General features: G+C 48.4%; 2 protein-coding genes across 2 annotated transcripts in view; one reads left to right on the top strand and one right to left on the bottom strand.

The window, feature by feature from the left end:
- LOC135216549 (fidgetin-like protein 1) overlaps positions 1 to 22,410 on the top strand; it is a gene marked incomplete at its 5' end in the record, with an annotated part of 288,347 nt that overhangs the window by 137,749 nt on the left and 128,188 nt on the right. The gene's annotated exons all lie outside the window — the stretch shown is intronic.
- LOC135216212 (fidgetin-like protein 1) overlaps positions 5,944 to 22,410 on the bottom strand; it is a 72,609-nt gene continuing 56,142 nt past the window's right edge. Inside the window, exons 3-4 of the mRNA XM_064251347.1 lie at positions 14,526 to 14,643; positions 5,944 to 6,076 (exon numbers count right to left, since the gene is read on the bottom strand). Coding sequence (XP_064107417.1) covers positions 5,944 to 6,076; positions 14,526 to 14,643 — 251 coding nt within the window. The remainder of the gene's footprint in view (positions 6,077 to 14,525; positions 14,644 to 22,410) is intronic.

The raw sequence follows: 22,410 nt of genomic DNA, 5'->3' as shown, positions 1-22,410 counted from the left end.
CGCTCTCCTGATGACCTCACGCAGAAAGAAAAAGTGTTCTTGGATACTTCTTTCTTGGTTACCCCGGTGCTAACAAAGAGGTGTCGACACTCAGGCCTGAGGTGCCGAGTTCTCTTCAGGTAGCGCCGTAGCGCCCTCACAGGACAAAGCAGCATCTCATCCGCATCATTACCGGTGAAGTCCATTAGGGAGGGGATTGTGAAAGACTCAAACCTATCGTCAGGGATCGACGGCTTCTGAGTCTGCAACGAAGTTCGGGACGAAAACTCGAGCGTCACAGATCCCCATCCCCTGGAGTGTCGTACGTCGAAGGAAAGACCATGAAGTTCCCCTACTCTCTTCGCCGATGCCAGGGCCAGCAAGAAGAGGGTCTTGAGGGTCAGGTCCCTGTCTGACGACTCTCAGAATGGCTCAAAGGGTCTTCGAGTCAAACTCCTAAGGACGCGAGTCACGTCCCACTCAGGGGGCTTGAGTTCCCTGGGTGGGCAAGACCTTTCGAAGCTCCTCATGAGCAAGGAGATTTCGAACGAATTCAAAATGTCCAATCCCCTCAGTTTCAGGACTAGTGCCGCAGGGCAGCTCTATATCCTTTCACTAAGGGGACAGAGAGGAGCTTCTCTCGGCGAAGAAAATACGAGGAAATCCGCTACCTGCTGAAGAGTGGCTCTGAGAGGAGATAGACCCCGTCTACGACACCAACCACAGAAGACGGCCCACTTCCCCTGGTACACAGCTGCAGAGGACTGACGGACGTTTCCAGCCATCTCTGTTGCTGCGCTACGAGAAAAGCCTCTCGTTCGCAAGAGATGGTGGATAACAGCCAGCCGTGAAGTTGTAGAGACTGGACTGCTCGGTGATACCGTTCTACGTGTGGCTGGGCGAGAAGGTTGTGCCAATGGGGAATCTCTCTCGGTTCTCCTGCGAGAAGAGCCAGCAGGTCCGGATACCAAATGGCCTGGGGCCATTTGGGAGCCACCAGGCTCATCCTGAGATTCGGGGTGGTCAGTACTCGACTGATCACCTCACGAATCAGGCTGAACGGGGGAAAGGCGTACGCGAAGAGGTTGTCCCACGGATGTTGAAGAGCGTCCTCTGCAGCTGCCCACTGGGTCCGGCACGGCTGAAAAGAAAAGAAAAACCTGAAGTTTTCTGTTGTGCCGGGTGGCAAACAGATCCCACAACTGGTCGCCCCCACAGGTCGAAGAGCCTTTCCGCCACGTCCTGGTGTAGGGACCATTCGGTTCCTATCACCTGATCCGACGGCTGAGCTTGTCTGCTACTACATTCCTCTTCCCTGGAATGTAGCGTGCTGACAGCTCTATTGAGTGAGCCTCGGCCCACTCGTGCACCTGCCGTGTCAACTGGTACAACGGGAGAGATACTAGGCCCCCCTGTTTGTTGACGTAAGCCACTACCGTGGTGTTGTCGCACATCAACACCACTGAGTGTCCCACCAAGCGGTCCTGGAACTCTGGAGAGCGAAATGCTGCCTTGAGCTCCAGGACATTGATGTGAAGGTGCTTGTCGCAATCGTCCCACACTCCTGAAGTCAGCACTCCTCCAGGTGTGCGCCCCATCCCTCGGTCGATGCGTCTGGGAACAGCAGCATCTCCAGGAGGGGGGGGGGGGGGGGGTGGTGGTGGTGGTGGTGCGTAAAGGCACTCCTCTTAAGAGGTTCCTGTCGTCGAGCCACCAGGCTAGGTCCTGCCTTACCTCCAGCATGAGGGACACGGGGAAGTATGGAGGATCTGTTGCCTGTGACCAACTCTCCTTTAGTCTCCACACTGAAGAGACCGCAGGTGAAGACGCCCGTGAGGGACTAACTTCTCGAGTGACGACAGGTGGCTGATCACAACTTGCCATCGCTGAGCTGCCTGTTCCTGCCGAGACAGGAACTGGTTGGCTGCCTCCCTGAATCTGCTGATCCGCGAGTCTGCGGGGAAAACTCGCCCTGCTACCGTGTCGATCAGCATACCCAGGTACTTCATCCTCTGCTTGGGTTCGAGATCTGACTTCTCGAAGTTCACCACGATCCCCAGATCGCAGCAAAACTTGAGTAGTCGATCCCTGTCCTGCAACAACTGCGAGCGGGAGCTCGCCAGGACTAACCAATCGTCGAGATACCTCAGAAGACGTATCCCGTGCGAGTGGGCCCAAGCAGACACCAGAGTGAACACTCGCGTGAACACCTGTGGGGCGGTTGAGAGACCGAAGCAAAGTGCCCTGAATTGGTACACCGTCCCGTCGAGGATGAAGCGGAGGTACTTTCTGAAGGATTGATGAACGGGTATTTGAAAATACGCGTCCTTCAGATCCACTGGAAACATGAAATCTTTCTCCCTCATGGAGTCGAGCACGGAGCGTGCCGTCTCCATCGTGAACCGAGTCTGGCGAACTAATTGGTTCAGGGGAGAGAGATCTATCACCGGGCGCCAGCCCCCGTAGACTTTTCCACCAGGAAAAGACGGCTGTAGAAGCCTGGTGACCAATCCATGACGATCTCTACAGCTCGTTTGCTCAGCATGGACTGGATCTCCTGTCGTAATGCCACGTCCTTCGAAGAACCTGGAACATAAGTTTGCTGTTGGACCTGGTTGGAGGTGAGGGGTGGCCGAGATTCGAAGGGTAATAGATATCCCTCCCGAAGGACATCTACTATCCAGGTCTCAGCACCGTAGCGCTGCCAAGTTGCCCAATGGCTCGCCAGGCACCCCCCCCCACTTCCGGCAGCAGGTGAGGGGGAACGCCGTCCCTAGCGTTTCCCCCCTTTCTTCGACTTCTTCCCTGACCCTCCTCGTGAAAAGGATGGCTGGGAGGAGGGCTGGTTACGGGCCCCCTTAGCAGAAGTCGAAGAAGGTAGAGTCTTTCCTTGGGGCTTCAACGAGGCTATCGTCTTAGCAGCCGAGGAAGCACTAGCCGAGCTCTTGGGCTTGGCCGCAGTTCGAGGCTGCCCAGAAGCCTTCGTAACTGCCTGGCGAACAAGACGGTCACTGTCGTCAGTGCGCCGTCTGTCCACTGCAGCGTCCACCATCTCTCCTGGGAAGAGAGAGGAGGAACTCCATACTGGTCCATTTCGAAGTCCTAACGCCGCCTCACGCCCAGCCGCCCTGGATACCCAGGTAAGGACTGCGTCCCTACGGCGAAGTACCAGGTTTGCCCACAGGTTTGCTGGGCGAGGAAGGAGATGGCTCTTCCTCCAGACTGGCAAAGCCTCCTGAAAGCCGAGTCTTCTTCGGGGGAAATTCCCCCGGAGTTGGCTGCGACCTTAGACACTGTGAGGGACCACAGGTCTATCCAGGAGACGGCCTGGAAAGCTGCCATGGCGGTAGATTCCAGGCCAAGTGCCTCTTGCTGCGAGAACCATAGGTTCCTCAGACAGGAGCTGCTGCTGAGGACACACCCGGAGTTAGCCTGGCTAACTCTGGGTTTACCTGTTTGGGCGGCATCGGATCTTCTGACGGCACGTAAAAACACCGCTGTCACAGCAGAGGAGGTGGAAGCAGCTTGCTCGATCTGCTCGACCTGAGAGAGCCTTCTTGTCCGGAGACGAGAGACTCAACCTGGTTCAAGACAGAATCGGCCAGCTCCGATCGCAGCAACCCCACCGTCAGTTTGGGTTCCCTCTTCGGGCCCCAAAACGACTCGAGCCAGGACGTGGGCTCTGAAGGTGGGAGCGGCGACCCTTCCCCAAGGTCGTCGTGCTGACAAATCAGCGCAATAACCTCGGCAAAGTTCCTCTGGATCTCGGGAGTCACTGCATCCTGAGGCGTAGGACCGTCCAGTCCCTCGAACAGGAGCACCTCCCGAGACCCTCCCCCTTCAAGAGGGGGAACGGCGACAGACCCCTCTCGGTCTCCTCCTGCCACTTGCGCATACGTCCTGGTCGGTCCAAGGACCGTGCCTGGCACGTACGGCGTCGTGACGGGATCATGCAGGGCGCACCCCTCACGATCACTCCGCAATACCTCGCTCCTCCCAGTGTAACCTGAGGAGGTTGAAGGTACGGGAGAGGCATACCTGACGCTCCCCCCTCGCTCACCGGCAGAACCGGTGGGCTTGGAGGGCTGCAGGAGACCATGCTTGTCCTCACGGCGCGTCACACCATGGCTGGCACCAGCGATCGGGGGGACCTCTTCCCAGCCTCGGCACGTGGCCGGTCAGAGACCGTCACGTCAGCCCGGGTAGCCAGCTGATCGCCGCGAGAGCGAGAGCTGGTCTGGTGAGAGTCGCCTGAGCGGCTGTCACCAGTCTTCCGCTTCGTGCCGTGAACCTGACGCCGAGCGAGCTCTGACGTCTGGTTCTTGGCTGTACGGTCACCGGTAGGCGACCGTACACCCGGTACCTCTCGTGAACGAGAGACCGAGACGGAACCTGATGCAGTGGCAGAGCCTCTGACACCAGGCGAGGAAGTACCAGTGTTAGTCGGTAACCCTCTGGTCCCCGTAGTTTTCTTCCTTGCGGAAGAAGAGACGGGCCCCGCTCCCAAAGGAGCAGGAGGACCAGTGGAAGAACCCCCCGTCACACTGGAGTGAGACTTCTTAGGAGGGGAGGAGGCAACCTTCGGCTTTGAAGCCTTAGAAGTCGAAGGGGGAGAGGCGGCAGACGACGACGACGACGACGACGAAGACGACGACGACACCATCCAGGGCGGAGCCGGGGCTGCTGTTGCCGAAGCAACAGGGCCCGGACGCACCTGTCCGGATAGACCAACGTCGGGAACAGCAACGCCACGAGCAGGAACGACATCGGCAGGTGCGGACATCTCAGGAACGGCAGGTACAGCAGTCACGGCAGGAACGATCGGCAACATCTGAGTGGGTACGGCAGGCAGTACGGTCATCATAGAAGGTTGGGCCAACGTCAGCGACATCTTAGGGATCGGCGGCAGGTCCAGGGGCGAGCTCTTGGGACAGCAGAAGTCAGGCCGAGGCAGCACGGCTAACCTGGGCGGCAGCGGCAGCACGCCCCCCCTCGGTACGGCGATCGGACCCTGCACTGAGGTGGTAGGCGAAACATACACAGCATGGGGAGAATACACCAGGTGAGGGGGGGCAGCGTACCCTGGAGTTGACAGGGTGGTGGTTGTGGTGGTCACCGTAGCATGCGTGACCGCAGCAGACCCAGCTAGGTGGTAAAGCAGCCCCTGGACACTGGGCACGCCCTGCAAGCCCAAAGACACCCACACCTGACCAAGGTCGTCCCTCGCAGCAGAAGCACCTGTGGAAGCAACGGTCGGGTTATCGGACCTGGATACCCCCCCCGAAGGGGAAGGTGCCATACGTGGGAGCTGAGCAGGGGGCAGGAAAGACGACGAAGTGTCCGTTACCAAAGGAGTCGCGGGAGAGCTTTCCAACGACTCCTTTGCAGGCCTTCGCTTCTTCCTGCCCTCGTACAAGCCCCACTGCACCTCCGACCAATCTTTACACACTTCACAAGGCTCGGTGCGAGAGCATTCGTGCCCCCAACACCGAGCACACAAAACATGGGGATCGATCTCCAGAAAACTGCGGAATTTTCCGTACTTACGCCCTTCAGTTCCGGGGCACAGTCACCGGACAATCGGAGGGTGTGGTGAATCCATTGCCGATCAATCACAATTGGTAATAAACACAAAATAAAGTTGAAATGAGTGTATTTACAGATCAGTTTCACAACGTAAACAGAGTAAGAAAATACAACCATACGAAAGCAAACGACGATGAAGCGGGCAGAGAGCGAAGATACACACATCCACACGCTGTGAGGCCGAAAGCAAAAGTGATTCTTTACTTCCCAGTCGCGCGGCGCGTGCACTGTCGGACAAGCAGTTAACTACCGAACCCCTTGTTCGAAAGCTTACGACCTATCCAGCTGCCGCTAGTAACCTTCCTATTGTAAAAGGACCGAAAGGTTTGTATCCCGTGTCGGAACAAACTGTAATTAAAATAACTGATTTACATTTGATTATATCAACTTACTAACCAATTGAACAAGAAATTCTGTCTTGATGCGACGGGAGCTCTCATGTTCAGTGTCTGATCGCTGGGTAAGAAGCGAATCAATTTCATCAATAAATATCACAGCTGGCTGATGGCATCTGAAAGACAAATTTTCCAGCATATGAAACCATATCAAACCAGTTTTGCTAACTACATATCATAAGTTATCTGCAACTGCTAGCCACATTTTATCTCCCCTCAAACTATGTGAAAAGTTGACTAAACACCAAGAATTCAGATAATCTCATCAAATGAACACAATTAAATAAGCTGCCAATGTGATGGCATGAATTTCCTAAAGATGAAAAGAAACAAATGGACCACAAATTTTTGCTAGCTTTTGCATTTTTATATTTTGTTACTCAACTATGTGTACCTTAATGGGATTACAGTCATACAGTACTGATACGTTCAGCATCATATGCATCAGGTTTTTAAATTCTTTTGAACATTTTCATCATCTAGTTAATTCAGAAATAGGATAGTAATTTAAGGTATTTTGGAAATAGGATGCTATTTAAGGTATACATTTGGTATCTGAACTTTCAAGATAGGCAGTTATATGCTTTTTTAGAGGGGTTCTAAATACTCACAGGTTTTAATTATTTGCGGTGGGGAGTGTCTGGTACGCATCCCCTGCGAATACAGGGGGTCCACTGTATATACAAAGACCCCTCATATCATCTACAAATCATAATCATGCCGATTTGCATTGATAATATAACAATGCAAGCCCACAAAATACAAACTTGTATAAAACAGTCTATACTAAGATCAATCACAAGCAAACAATGGGCTTTTAGATATCACTGGCATAGCCCAAGCTACACATAGACCTATGCCCATAAAATGCTTAAATCACAAGATTTCCTTATCATTCAAACCTTATTCTGCAATATGTACAATTTTATTGCATGAATATGAAAATAATTTTAGTATGATACAAAAACTATATCCGCACCCATATGCTGAAAAAAATTACTTTTATTTATGTTGGCCTAAAGAACACGAAGCATTGGCAAGAGAACAATAGACCTCTTAGTCATAAAGTCAAAATTACTTTCTTATTGTAACCTTTACTTATATATTTTATCTATTGTAACCTTATATTAAAATAAGAAGTCTAGGCTAGACTTTTATGCCATACATGTCATCAACCCATAAAGGATGGCAAGAAGTCAATGACATTTTAAAATTTTTCTTGATAAGTTGATTGGTAAAATACTCCTGAAAATTGCCAATCATTGATCTGTTATAATTAATTTAATGCTCAAGGAAAAAATTACATATGCACGCAAAGTATTCAGAAAAGAAAACTGCAATACCATGCAGCATAAACCAATTTCTCGCCCTCCAACCAATGTTGAGGCAGTTGCTCCATTCACCTACTCCAAGCAGCATATTTTATACTATTTGGATTATCACCCAACTTATTTAATCTACATGAAAGAAATTACTAAAATACCTTTTATTCACATAGCCAGGCGTCTTTTATTTACCTACAATGGGATTCAACATAATTATTGAAAGCCCAATGTTCATTTGGGTTTGATCTTTCATTTGCTTGTCTTGTTTTACTATCAATATAAATCAGCATGTTTAGGACCTATACAAGAAAGTGTGAGGGCTTTTTGCATATACAATACAAGAATTCTGATGTATTACTGAAGAAATAGTTTGCATTTTTATCACAAAAAATTTATTCTAGCCAACTGAGAACTAGCTATACACATTACCACATCTACCAAAAACTTACGTTGGTGAGTGGACAGAAAGGGACTAAAATAGAATATAAATATACTACAGGAGGTCCCTGGGTTACGACGGGTTCCGTTCTTGAGACGCGTCGTGAGCCGGAACATCGTCAAAAATCCTAAGAAAACCTTACTTTAATGCTTTGGGTGCATTGAAAACTAGTAAACTGCATTCTTCATCAAAAAAAACCTTCAAATATGATATTATTAAGATATAATGAAGTTTTGTACATACTTACCTGGCAGATATATACTTAGCTATACTCTCTGACGTCCCCGACAGAATTTCAAATTTCACGGCACACGCTACAGGTAGGTCAGGTGATCCACCACCCCGCCGCTCGGTGGCGGACCTAGGAACCATTCCGTTTTCGGTATTTCAGATTTTCTCTTCCACCTGTCTCATGAGGGGGAGGTGGGTGGGCCATTAACCAATATATTATCTGCCGGGTAAGTATGTAGGCAAAATTCATTATATCTAAATAATATCATTTTTGTACATGCAACTTCCCAGGCAGATATATACTAGCTGATTGGCACCCTTGGTGGTAGGGTAGGAGGGACAGCTAAACTATATAAAAAAACAGGAAACAACTTATGTGTAGGTTATAAAAACCTTGGGTCTTACCTGAATGGGCAGAAGACTTCATGGGAGGTACTGTCTATGATCTGCTTTGCCTCAAGAGCTTCAGCGAGGTAGTGACCTATGACTGAGAGCCTCTTCTGGATCTTGTCAATGGGGTGGGCTTACCCACTTTACATGACATAACCTTTTTGGATCTTGTCACTGGGGGCTACCCCACTTAACATGACAGAACCTATACCCCTGGCAATTTCAAGGAGCACAAAACCAATCCCGACCACCTGACCAATTCTAACCCGTGTTAGAACTAAACAATTGAAAGGGAGGGGTAACACCTTAACCCCTTTCTTCCGAGGGGGTACACCTAACCCCTTCTTAACCCCTCTTCCCCAAACAACCATAAAAAACACAATATCAACTTAAAAATAAGAATAGCTAAATTAAAAAGGATTAGTTTCAGCTCCCTGTCCCAGCACTGATTCCGCAGATACGTAAGGCCCCAAAGAGAAGCACTTATCATACGCACTCTAACGTCTCTCAAATAGTGGGAGGCAAACACTGAATTACATCTCCAGAATGTAGACGCAACTAGATCATGCAGCGACATATTCTTATGAAAGGCCAGAGATGTAGCAATGGCCCCTCACTTCATGAGCTTTCACTCTAAGGAGCCTAAAACTGCTCTTCTTCACACGCATGTGCTTCTTTATGATACTCCTCATAAAGAACGCCAGTGCGTTCTTTGAAATAGGCCTTGTGGGATCTCTGACTGAGCACCAGAGACTCTCTAGGTTGCCCTTCAGCTTCTTCTTCCTCTCTAAATAGAATTTCAAAGATCCTGACAGGGCATAGGGATCTCTCTAACTCCTTTCCCGCTAAAGACGAGAGCCCCTTTCTTCAAAACTTCTGGGCCAGGGTTTACAGGGATTCTCATTCTTGGCTAAGAATAAGGATCTAAAGGAGCAGATCGCTGAACGGGTCCCCTTTGGAATCCCACTCTGCCATCCAGCCTGCAACTCACTAATTCTTTAGCAGTAGCAAGAGCAATAAGGAACAGAGACTTCCTAGTAAGATCTCTGAAAGAAGCCGCTTGAGGAGGTTCGAATTTATTAGAACATCAGATACTTCAGGACAACCGTCCAAGTTCCAACTGGGGGCCTAGAGGTCTTCGTTTTTCGGCGGTTTGTTTGAAAAAGATCTGATAAGATCATGAAGGTCTTTATCCTCTGAGATATTCAGGTCCCTGTTCCTGAAAACCGTGGCTAGCATGCTCCTATATCCTTTGATTGTCAGCACAGCTAGATTACAATCTTCCTTAAAAAGAGAAGGAAGTTAGCAATATCGTCCACAGAGGTATTGGATAGGATACCTTCTGCGTCTTGCACCATCTTCTAAACACCTCCCACTTCGACTGGTAGACTCGCAAGGTAGAAGTCCTACGGGCTCTGGCGATAGCACTAGAAGCCTTGAGCAAAAAGCCCCTCGCTCTGACAAGTCTTTCGATAGTCTGAAGGCAGTCAGGTTGAGCGCGAGGTTTTTGTCCTACGAACTCTGGTCCCACATCCGCCTCGGGTAGACTGAAGGGGCCTTAAGTGTAGTCTTCCTAGGGAAACGAACTGTTCCAGAGACGAAAGTGTCCCCAGAAGACTCATCCACTCCTCGCGGAACACCATCTTTTCTTAGGAAGGCTGTCACTTTTTCCACGCATCGCTCTATCTTTCCCAGGATGGAAAAAGCTAGAAAATCCTGAGAATCCATCTGAATCCCCAAGATATACGATGTTCTGACTGGGAACCATCTGGGACTTCTCCCGGTTTGATTAACAGTCCCCAGGGACTGGGTCATCTTCAAAGTTAAGTCTAAGTCCTCCAGACATCGATCCCTCGACTCGGCACGAATTAGCCAGTCGTCTAGGTAAAACGAGAGCCTCACCCCCCTCCAGATGCAGCCACTGGGCTACATTCTTCATGAGGCCCGTGAAACTTGAGGGGCCGTCGACAGGCCGAAGCACAAGGCCCTGAACTGAAAAATCTTTCCCTGGACATGAACTGCAGATACTTCCTTGATGACGGATGGATGGGTACATGGCAGTACACGTCCTGAAGGTCCAGGGACACCATCCAGTCCCCTGGACGAAGCGCAGCGAGACCGAAGAGGTCGTCTCCATGAGAATTTCCTCTTCTCGACAAAGAAGTTTTAAGGCGCTTACGTCCAAAACAGGTCTCCAACCCCCTGAAGCTTTCAGAACGAGGAACAGGCGATTGTAGAATCCCGAAGAGTGGAGATCTTGAACTGGCTCTATGGCCTCCTTCTCCAACATCTGGTCCACCAAATGAAGAAGGGTCATTCGCAGAACAGGGTCCTTGTACCTGGCTGATAACTCCCTTGGAGTTGTTGTCAAGGGAGGCCTTTCTCTGAAGGGGATGAGGTATCCCTTCCTCAAAATAGAGAGGGATCAGCTGTCCCGCCCCTCTCTGTGCCCAGACTTCTGCAAACTTGAGGAGTCTGGCACCTACCATTGTCTGGAGGACTTGATTTTCACTTAGTTTTCTTGAAGGGTCTGATTGAAGACTTAACCCACTTCTTCGGGTCTGCAGCCTCTGAAGGAAGATCTCTGAGAAGGGCCCCCTCGAAAAAGGGCTCCTGAGCAGGAAAACTTCTCCTTCCTGGTGGAGGAAACCGCTGGTCTACCTTCCTAGACAACTGTGCCAATAGATCTTGAGTTGCCTTCTCTGCCAAGGAGTAGGAAATATCCTTGACCAACTTCTGTGGAAACAGTTGGTTCGAAAGGGCGCGTACAAAAGAGAAGCTCTTTGAACAGGAGACACAGATTTGGTGAGGAAGGAGTTGTAGACCGCTCTCTTCCTTCAAAAGTCCTGCTCCAAAGAGAGAGGCAATCTCCCCCGAGCCGTCTCTAACTGCCTCATCCATACAAGCAGTATGCTGTTGAGTTCCTCCGGTCCTAGGAACTCGGGATCTTGAGTCTTCTTCGCCAGAGCACCAAGGGACCAGTCCAAAAAGTTGAAGACTTCTAGCACTCTAAAAAGTCCCTTGAGGAAATGATCCAACTCGTTCATGCCCCACGTCGTCTTAGCAGCAGCCAGGGAATGTCTTCTAGAGGAATCACCAACGTTGAGAAGTCCGCGTCCGCCGATGAGGAGAGTCCCAACCCCATCGGTTTCTCCTGTCTCGTACCAGATGCCAGGTGTTTCCCCAGAGAGCTTGGAAGGAGGAAAAGAAAAGACCGTCTTGCCTGCCTGCCTCCTCCGGACCATAGCCATTCCCCAAATCCTTGCAGGCCTTCTTCATAGAGATGGTGGGCACGCATCTTGAGGAAGGAGGATCTTTTGACGGCCTTGGTGCTGGAGAAAAGCGATCGGGGAGAAGGAGGAGCAGCTGGCTAAGGGAGTCTCCAAACTCCCTGCACCAACAAAGCCGCTAAAAGTTTGTAATCTGACAAACCCCGCGGCACTGGGGGCTTCCTCCTCCAAGACGTCCTCCAGGTCTTCCTCCACAGACCGCTCGAAGACGTTCCTGAGAAGAGGCCACTTCCCCTGCGAGTCTGCCAGGGGGAACACGTCCTGAAGAAGAAGAGTGCCTGACAGGGAGGAGCGCCTACAGGAGAAGAACGTCCGGTAGGAGAGGCGCTTCTGTCCGTAGAAGAGCGCCTGCGAGGATAGGCGCGCCTACCAGGAGGAGAGCGCCTGTCAGGAGAAGAGCGCCGCCGCCGGGGGTAGAGTAGCGCCTGCTGGAAGAAGAGCGCCTGGCAGGAGAAGAGCGCCTGCTAGGAGAGGCGCACCGACCAAGAGGCGCGCGCCTGCTAGAAGATGTGCGGCTAGCAGGAGAAGAGCGCCTAACAGGGGAGAGGCGCGCTTGGAGAGGAGCGCTTGCGGAGAGAGGAGCTCCTGTCAGGAGACAAGCATCTAGAGATTCTCGGCGAAGGGCTCCTGTCCTGAGAAGCACGTCTCTTGTGAGAAGAGAGATCTTCTGTCCGAGAGAGAGGTCTGACTTCTTGACCGAAGCGCGATGTCCTTCCTACAAGGGGGGGATCCTATCCAAAGCACCCATCAAAGTCGTCAGTTGCTCCTGAAGGCCCACAAGAATGAGCTTAGTAGACTTTCTCCTGATCTCCCCCAGGAGAAGGTGAGCGAGGCCTTGGAGAAGAGGGAAGAGCCGAACGAGAAGAAGGGCTGTCCTGGAATCTCCTGGCTCTCTTCGTGTCATATGGAGACTCCTCAGGGAAGCGCTCCAGGCTGGAGTCCAAAACACTTCTGGGAGCCTTCCAGGATCTCTTCAAAGGGCTCGACTCCTCAGCCGAACTCCATCCGCGCCTCGGGGAAGCCGAATCGGACAAAGAAAAGGCACTTCCGAAGGATGCCTTTCCTGTGGCGATCCATGGCAGCCTGGGTCGAGACAACAGGACCTGCCGAAGGGACGCTGACCGGTGGGGATTCTCTATAACCTCCTAACGGTTTTTTCGACATTCCTCCTCCACTGGGCCTGGAGCGTTGCGGAGCCGATCAGACGCCCCCTCCACTCACTGGAACACTGCACAATCTTTCCACAGCACTCTTACCTTTCTCCATTGCAAGCAACTGCAATTCCATCCTGCAAATAGCGGCTTTCATTTCAGCTATCTCAGAGACGAATCCGCAGGTTCGATGAAGGGAGAAGGGCTGACACCGGAGGAGAAGGCCTGCAACAATTCCATTAGGGTTAGGGTCTAAAATCTCCTCAACTAGCTCGTTTAGTAAGAGACCTACTGGAGCTTCTAGATGAAGCTTTCCTAACCCTGTCCTTCTCTAAATTCCTCAGATTAGAAGAAAGAGAATTCCATTCTTCCTCATTCAAACCCTCACATTCAGCACAAGGATTTTATTAATAGAGGCAATCATTCCCCCGACACCTCATGCATACAGTGTGAGGATCTACCGAACCCTTCGGAAGCCTCACCTTACAGTCATCCATTGCACACACACTATATACAGTACTAACTTCTGACATCGTGAGAGAATTGTAAAAAGCAAATCCAAAAGAAAAGTCTACAAAAGCGTATGCCAAGCTACGATCCAATACGTCACCAAAAGACAGTCCAAACAGATCCACGGCAAGCGAAAACGAAATCCAAAGCAGGAGGACCAACAACACGGGTGTTGTTGGAACCGGCGACAGAGAAAATCTGATTAGAAAACGGGAATGGTTTCCTAGTCCCACCACCCAGCGGCAGGGGGGTGGATCACTTGTTCCAACCTGTAGCGTGTGCCATGAAATTTGAAATTCTGTCGGGGACGTCGGAGACTATAGCTAAGTATATATCTGCCGGGGAAGTTGCATGTACATAAAAAGTTATTTGACGAAGGAAAAAAATCTGCACCGTCATAAAACCTAAATACGTAAAGGTAATAAAACGGACCCTAACTGGCTAAAATTACGTGAAACACTTAGGCAGTACTTAACTTAGTTGCAGCAATAGCTTGAAGCTCCATCGTAAGGGATAAATCCAAAAAGGTAAGCGAAAAACACACAGCAAATAAAAACACGTGCGTGTAAGATCTTGCTAACAGAAAGGATGGCCGCTAGAGGTGCTGGTGTTGGCGTGGGAGCGCTGGTAGTAGCAGTTGCTGGCGCGGGCTGTGTATCAGCTCTCTCTAGCAGGGGGATTTTGTGAAGGAGATATCTAAATGACAAGAGGCCCGTGGTAGTAGCTTCACTCGCCCCAGAAACCATACCGACACCCTCTTTTATTTAGGGTGAGCGAGTCAGAATGCTCTGACATTCCATTTTGGTTTTTTCTCTGGTAATGTTAGCAAATTTTACCTTAGAAATATGAACTAAAAGGATATTTCACAAAGCGACACGGGCTGAGCCCAGAAATTGATTATTTTGCATTTTTGGTGTCATATTTCATCTGCCAAATGAGCGTTGTAGGCCGTAACCCTGGAACATGCGTTGTAACCCTGGAACATGCGTCGTAAACCTGGAAATAATGTCTATTGACAAGTGTCGTAACCTCGGAACGTCGTAAGCCGAGACCGTCGTAACCCGGGGACTGCCTGTATAGTACTTGGAATAGACATACAGAATATGAGAACTGATATTACCAAACATAGTATATGGTAGCTGTTTGTGCATCCGTAAAATTGATTGCTAGCATTTTTAATATATTATATAGTTCAATTTATCAATGACTATATTACAAACAGTACTTACCTTGCTACAGCAAACATAGCTCGAACCATTTTTTCACCTTCACCGATCCATTTAGATGTTAAAGATGATGCACTGATGCTAAAGAAAGTGGATCCACTCTGACTTGCGATACATTTACCTAAAACATTTCAAAATATAAGTCCAAAGACCATCACATTATCGAGCAATAAAAACAGTGCTTGAATTTTTATTTTCTCCAGGGCAAAATGATTTTTTCATGAAATACAACTTACAAGTCACCTTAACATGTCACAAAACCTTTAATAGTTATAATCTACTACAAACTTTTGTAAATCTGTTAAAATAACTAATACATACATTGTCACCGTCTAAAATAATGACAGTACAAAACCCATAGTAACCTGTATATGGTTGTACAATTTCCTTTACCTTACTGGATTTCTTAAATCAATATAACTACTACTGTATATTTTGCACCAATAAGATTCAACCTCATACATTTTAATTTCTTACATATCAATATACTACTGTAATATATTTTGCCCCAATAGGATTCTACCTCATACATTTTAATTTCTTACATATGAGTAATTAAAGTAAGAAGACCCTCTCTTAAACAAGTCCTGTTAACTAGGATGGTGCATCACTTTAGTTACTTTATACTGAGTCACAATTTTCCTTATAATTCTTTTCTCTTTCATGTTAATATTGGACAATAATTTATTAATGTTCATATTTTAGTAAATGCACTAGCAGTGTATTTACAGCAGTCTTTATTCTCTGGGGTAGAAGAGACTCTTTAGCCTTGGCAGGCAACTCTTCTAGAAGAAGGGCACTCTGAAATCAAACCACCAGTAAGAAGGTCCTTTATTAGCCTTGGCAAGCAACCTTTCTAAGAGATGGTTTACTCTGAATACAAACCTTAACTCTCCAAAACTTGGACTGTGCCATAGCCATTGTACTGTGGCTTTACATTCTTGGGTTTGACTTCCCTCTCCTTTTTTGTTCACTTTCCTGTTTTTTGTGCCATAGACATTGTACCGTGGCCTTCTACGTTCTTGGATTTGAGTTCCCTCTCCTTTTATGTTCACTTTCCTTTTTTTGTTTTTTGAAGTGTAGGAAAGGCTGATGAGATAGCAAAAGTTTCTTTTGGATCATCCGGAAAGCGCCTTCATCTTTATCTAATCTTTTCCTTCTAAGCGTGTTTTATAATTTTTCGAACCCATCCTGACTGTCCTCTTCCAGTTGTCATGGCAAACCTAGCAGATTTCTTATTTGTCTTACATGGTGTGTTTGCCTCACGTTGTCAACCAGTTGCTTCCAGCACTTTTTTCCATAACATATGGTCTCATTCATATATAACAGTTATTTCAACAGAAGTTTTGTAAACAAATAGTGAAATTAGCATGTAGTTTCCACATATGTACATATGTGGAATCTAGAGGATTGCTTATCTGATAGTCCAATATGTGTGTATGCACTATAGAAAAGTAGTTTGGTACCTGCAATGCTCTTTTAGACTTGGACATGCCATTTGCAAGAAAACCTTGATAAGAGTTTTTGAGTGCAGAGTAATTCTAATAGATTTTAGTACTACTGTTGATTTAGTAAATCATAAGGCACTTATTTATAAACTTCAGAATGTTGGAGTGGTGGATATGTTTTAGGATCACTTCAAGATTTCCTTACAGGGAAGCAGCAGCGAGTTGCTATTGATGGGATCATTGGTAAACCAGACCTCTTGTGTCTCGAGTTCCACAGGGTAGTGATCTTGGTCCACTCTTAATTTTAGTTACAATCAATATGGTTGTTGGCATAGAAAAACAAGATTGTTCAGTATGCCGATGATGCAACATTTGTGGGTGTAGTAAAGTCTCCACTTATGAGAAATGAAGCTGCACTCAGACTCAATCAGGTTCATGGACAGGATCAGTGAATGGTGTAGTCAGTGGTGTATGAGGCTGAACTCCACTAAAACAAAAACACTATTGATTAGTAGACCTTGTAAAGATTTTCCACCCCATCCTCCACTTCAAGCGGATGAGACTTTCCTGAATGAGTCTGAACCTTTAGAATTCTAGATGTAAGTTGACTCACATCTCACTTTTGAGAAACATCTTAAGAAAAAGTTTCAGAAAAGGCTGCACAAAAGTTACTGTTCATAAGGCCTCATAAAGTATTTATAAGTGATAAAATCAATGCAACCTGTTTTAGGTTACTTGTGTTTCCTTTACTAGAATATGGTTCTCTGGTTTAGATGTATGCTTCTGCCAAAGATTTATTTCTTTTAGATTGAGTGGTTTGGGGTGGTAGGTTTCCGTTTCCTAATACGTATTTGTAGTTAAAACTTGGACCATCGACAGACAGTCTATTGTTTGTCACTTTTTCATGAGTTGTATTTAAATAGTGATCTTTCCCATTCACAACTGATTCCTGATCCCCTTTTCCTGCCAAGAGCTGCCAGATTCACTGAACAGCAGCACCAATATGCAGTCAATATGCCTCCCTGTTGATCTTCTCAGCTTCAGAGGTCTTTTATTCCTCACACCACTGGGACTGCGGAATAGACTTCCTGAGGATGTCATGTAATCGGAACTTCAAAAGCTGGAAAAAATGCATGCACTACCACCCTAATGCTATTCATGTTGCAGTTTAATATCTTTTTATTTATTAATAATACATTTTTTCTTTTTAATAAGTCAGATCTCTTCTTTCTGTGTCTCCCTCTTTACCTCTTCCTAATCAACACCATATTCTTTGGAAGCTTGAATTTCAAGTCAAAAGCCTCTATGGGCTTGTTCCACATGAATAGTGTTTATCTTCAGAATAATAATATTTAATAATAATAATAATAATAATAATAATAATAATAATAATAATAATAATAATAATAATAATAAAGGGATTTGACGAAGGAAAAATCTATTTCTGGTGATTGGCTCGTGTCGCCCTATGAAAGGATCCTAATATCATTCTTTCTAGGTAAAATTAATCTAAAATTACCAGAGAAAAACAAATTAAGAAAATGGTCCAGTAAAACTGACTCGCTAACTCTTAAAAAGAGTGTCGGTTATGGCAATAGGGGCGAGTGGGAACACTACACGAGACATTCACCATTAGACCTTCCAATCAGAATCCCCACAAGAGAGAGCTGATACCAACGGGCGATGCGCCGCTTACTACTACTACTAGAGGGACGCCACGGACAGCAGCGCCCTAGCGGTCATCCTTAATCTAAAAAAACATCTTGTCCTGCAGGGGGGGGGCAATCAATACAGGGTGGGTTTCATAGGGCGACACGAGCCAATCACCCAGAAATAGATTTTTCCTTCGTCAAAATCCCTTTTCTCTGGGCTCAGCTCGTGTCGACCTATGAAAGGATCCTTAATATCATTCTTTCTAGGTAAAATTAATCTAAAATTACCAGAGAAAAACAAAATTAAGAAAATGTCAGTAAAAACTGACTCGCTCACTCTTAAAAAGAAGTGTTGGTATGGCAACAGGGCGAGTGGGAACAACTACCACGAGACATTCACCAATTAGAACTTCCAATCAGAATCCCCACAAGAGAGAGCTGATACCAACGGGCGATGCGGCCGCTACTACTACTCTAGAGGACGCCACGGACAACAGCGCCCCTAGCGAACATCCTTAATTATTAGCGCCAGCGTTCGGACGCATTTTCTTGTGCTTGTGCTATTTCACGGGATTTTTATCACCATACATCATGGAACGTTCTGCCATCGCAACGGCTAAGTTAAGTGCCTCATAAGTAATGTTTTACTGTATTTTTGTCTTCCGGGAACCAGTATTTTTCCTTCTAATAGGTCATATACGGTTTCCCGTTGTCTCGTGGCGGCGCCATGCTGCCTCGTTAAGAATTCCCGGTCCTCCATACTGAGACTTCTATACTTATGGGCTTACTATATCACGTTCATCGTTTTTTTACATCGAGTTTTAGCTAGGTTAGCCCTTTTACCATTTCTCTTAGTTTGGTATTTAGGGCTATTCTATGTTCCAGCCCAGCATCCCGGCTCTTGCTCTTCATCGGCTATCGCTGGCTCCGAGTAGGCTTCTGTTCCTCGGAACAGTTTGCCTCCTCCTGGGCTTCTTTTTCTTCTACTAAAAGTGTCTTTTCCATTTTCTTTACGATGTAAAATTTAATTCTATTTAGGGTGTTAGGCTAGCCTAGGTGCATGTCCATGTATTGGTACAGCCTGGTTCACGTGGCCTTCCCACGGTTGTGTTGCTCAGCGACTTAGGCCACTTGCGGTCACGTGTTCCATCGCACCTTCCCCTTCCCCTTCCCCTTCCCTCCCTACCAGGTATAGGAGGCGCTGGGGGCACCCCTTGGTTGTCATGACAACCTCAGTTGCCTCCTCCCTCTCTCTCTGAGGAGGCCAGGGGTTCTCCCCAGCGGGGGGTATAGGCGACCACTCATAGGGTACCGGGTCTCCGAGCGGGTAGTTGTTGGGACGGGGAGGAGTAGGCCACCCCCCCCCTCTCTCTCTCCCGCCGTGTTACGCCGAGACCCTCCCCCCCCCCCTTCCCCCCCCCCCTTCCCCAGTTGCTCAGCCACCACCTTTCTATAACGAACGGAGCCTTCCGCCGCAGCCGGGGCACCTTTGGTTATAGATTACTGGCTCCGCCAGCGGGCGGGGTGGTCACTACTAGTGGTCGGTTGCTTGCCTACTATATCCTTACATCTCTCCCCCGCTACCGGAAGGGAGCTTGCTTCTTACCCGGGCACTCTTCTAGTAGACGGGTGGAGAAAGGTTGATATTATTGTTATTTTTAAGGATATACCCTAATTTTACGATGATTTGTTTAATTTTATTATTCATATGTATACCATCCCCAGCCATTATCCGTCGTGGTTTCCTTTTACCACCACACCTGGTTGGATTCTATCTCTTGTCTCCGCCGTAGCTAGGACAACCAACAACCATTTTCTACCACACGTATTATGGCGGGGCTCTGGTTTAATCTAACTTTCTCGCTCCGGCACCAGCGGAGCAACTGTTAGGCTGTAAGTGTTCTCCTGATACTTATGTATCTTTCCACTTACAGGCTACCAACTGTCAGGTCCTGGGATGCAACGCGACGTTGTACGACCCTGCGGCCACGATGAGTGCAGGTCTCACGCTCCATGTGCCACGCCGTACAACGATATGATCGTCTGGCACCCGGAAGCCTGCGCCATCTGCTACGACCTAGTCAGTCACTGGTGGAGGGGGTAAGTCGATTATAGACTTCTTTATCATTTTACTAACAACTCTTAGACATAAGTTTGCTAACCCCGTTCCGCCATTAAAAGCTCATTTCACCTTTTCTTTCAGGCTGCTGGTGTGAGGGAGGTCGCCCTTGCAACCCTGAAAGCGTGTGGGTAGGCGGCTTCGGGAAGAACGCCGCCAAAGGCCAGCCTTACATCCTAGACAAGAAGCTGGCCGTCCAGATCTTCCCCCGGGGGCAAGTCAACAGGGTATGTTGACCCCTTGTCCGCAGAACCCTCTCATAGCCTCCATCCAGCAAGAGATGCAGCAATCTTTCGGGGTCGTAGCCACACAGGAGTCGGTCCCGGACGTCGCTACCCTGGACCTCAACATTGAGCCTATGGCGGTAGGTGCTGAGGATTTGTTGGTTGAGGTAGGTGTGTCGGGCGCCCAAGGTCTTTCCTTGGGCGCTCCTGGATCTTCTCCTGTCCCTTCTTCAAGTGCTTCTTTCCAAGGCTTTGTGGGATCTGAGATCCCTACCCGCTCTCCCGCTCTCTCTGTACCCCCAAAGGTGAAGGGACAGAGAGAACCGAAGACCTAGTTAAGACGACTTCTAAGAAGTCGTCTTCGTCTTCTTCGGCTAAGAAGTCTTCGACTTCTTACGCTGACGCGGTGAAGGCCAAGCCGAGCTCTTCTTACTCGAAGAGCTCTAGAAGCAAGTCTTCTAAGGAGAAGGCTCGCGCTCCCGCCGAGCCAATGCCTTCTCCTCAGGCCTCCAACCGCATCCACTCCGGTAAACGCCGGTTGAGGAGGCGGGACCCAGCACCTTTGATCCCACTGCTTTCTCAGCAGTGTGATGCAACAGGTGGGCGAGATGGTCGGCTCTCAAAGGTCTCCGCCCTGGGGACAAAGTTTAGAGCAGATGTTCGCAAAACAACTGTTCGAAGCCACTCTGTCTCAATCGGGCCAGTCCATCCAAGATCTCTCTAACAGAGTTAGAGAGAATGAGGACCGAGTAGCTGGGCTCTCTCAGGGTCCCCCTTCCAGTCTCCCAGTGACAAGTGCTGGTATTTTCCAGCTTCCGCCATATGATTCACTACCAGCTTTTCTCTATGGAGAACCCATGGAGAGTAGCCGCTTACGCTCCGTTTAAGGATGGTATGATCTCTATCCCGGAGTGTGGAACTCGAAGGATTGAGGACTTCGAGTTGTTTATCCTCCGGGTTTGACGCAGCCTTTCATTGGCTATGCTAGGCTGACCGTAGCGGCGCTTACTAGGGAAGACAAGATCTCTAGGGAGAATGTTCTCTACAGTAGGATCATGCTCAACGTGAATGGGTTCACTGCCTTGAGGACTGGGAGTGTACAAACACCAAGCTCCAGGCTTACAAGAGTCCTTTCACTATTTTGCGACGGAAGAGGAGGCTTCCTCTCCGTTCGCTACAAAAATAGTAGAGACGACTCTTCAGGCAGTCCTCAAGGATGAGCCCATGCCACAGCTAAGGGAGGCGGAGTCTACTTCTCCGCTCTTCCCAGCTTTGGAGGATTGTAGGAGAACTTGCCAGCCACGTTCACGTTTGGTAAGTAACTCAAACCGGACTGCGCCATGGACCAGTTCGGCGAAAAGCTCCCAAGGCTGCCTGATTCCTTGATTCAGGCGGAGTTCGACGCGCGAACTAGGTTTGGCAGGTCCCTCAATTCACTGATCATAACAGAGATGGCTGCTCTCTCGTATGGCACGGAACCTTTGTTTAAGATCTTGGCAAACCAATCCCAGTTCTTCAGACGGTTTCAGACGGATGCTTTCGACTTCTTCCAAGCTAGGAGGAATTGCCCGAAAGCACGTTCTGCAGGAGTGCACTATTAGGCACGAGCCTAATAGACTCCTGGCTTCTAGCATGTGGGGAGCGGATCTCTTCCCAGAGTCCGCTGTAAACATGAAGTTACAACCACGGGGAGGCTGGCTAGGTCTTCAACCAAGAGCCTTATAGCTTAGGTGGGGTATTTCATCTAAGAGGAAGCAAGAATCCGTCCCCACTGCTGGTAAGAAACCAAAGAAGTCTGGTAAAAGGTTCCAGCCTTACCAGAAACACCAGCAACAGCAGCAATTTGTTCAGGCCGTCCCGGTTACCCAACAGGACAACCTGCTACTTCTAAGCAGAACCAGCCCATCCTCCTGCTGTCTCCTCAGTCAACCTTCGACCTCCTACGCACTCTCGCCGGCCTTCAACCCTACGTATGAAGGTCAGGGCTACCCTCCCTTTAACAGACAATCGAGAGGTAGGGCGAGAGGCTACTTTCGCCAGCGTGGCGCAGGGAGGGCGACAAGGAGCAAGCAGTTCAGAGGAGGGCGTGGTGGTCAACCCGCCCATCAACAATGAGGCTCCCAGGTAGGAGGGAGGCTGTTCCTCTTCCGTCACAGGTGGGGGTTCAGCAAGGGTTGGGCACAGAGCATAGTGTCCAAAGGATTGGGTTGGAGTTGGATCAAAGTTCCTCCTCCAATCAAATCATTCCGCCAAATACCATCAAAGGAATTGACAGATTACGCGGAGGAACTCCTTCAGAAAGGAGCTATTGCGAGAGTCAAGCATCTAAAATTTCAAGGTCGCTTATTCAGCGTGCCAAAGAAAGGCTCAACAAAAAGAAGGGTAATCTTAGACTTGTCAAAGCTAAACTCTTTCATTCGTTGCGACAAGTTCAAGATGCTTACC

Source organism: Macrobrachium nipponense, chromosome 6, assembly GCF_015104395.2.
Source record: "Macrobrachium nipponense isolate FS-2020 chromosome 6, ASM1510439v2, whole genome shotgun sequence".
Taxonomy (NCBI): Eukaryota; Metazoa; Arthropoda; class Malacostraca; order Decapoda; family Palaemonidae; genus Macrobrachium; species Macrobrachium nipponense.
The sequence above is the reverse complement of the archived record's forward strand: the minus strand, read 5'-3'. Positions and strand labels throughout refer to the sequence as shown.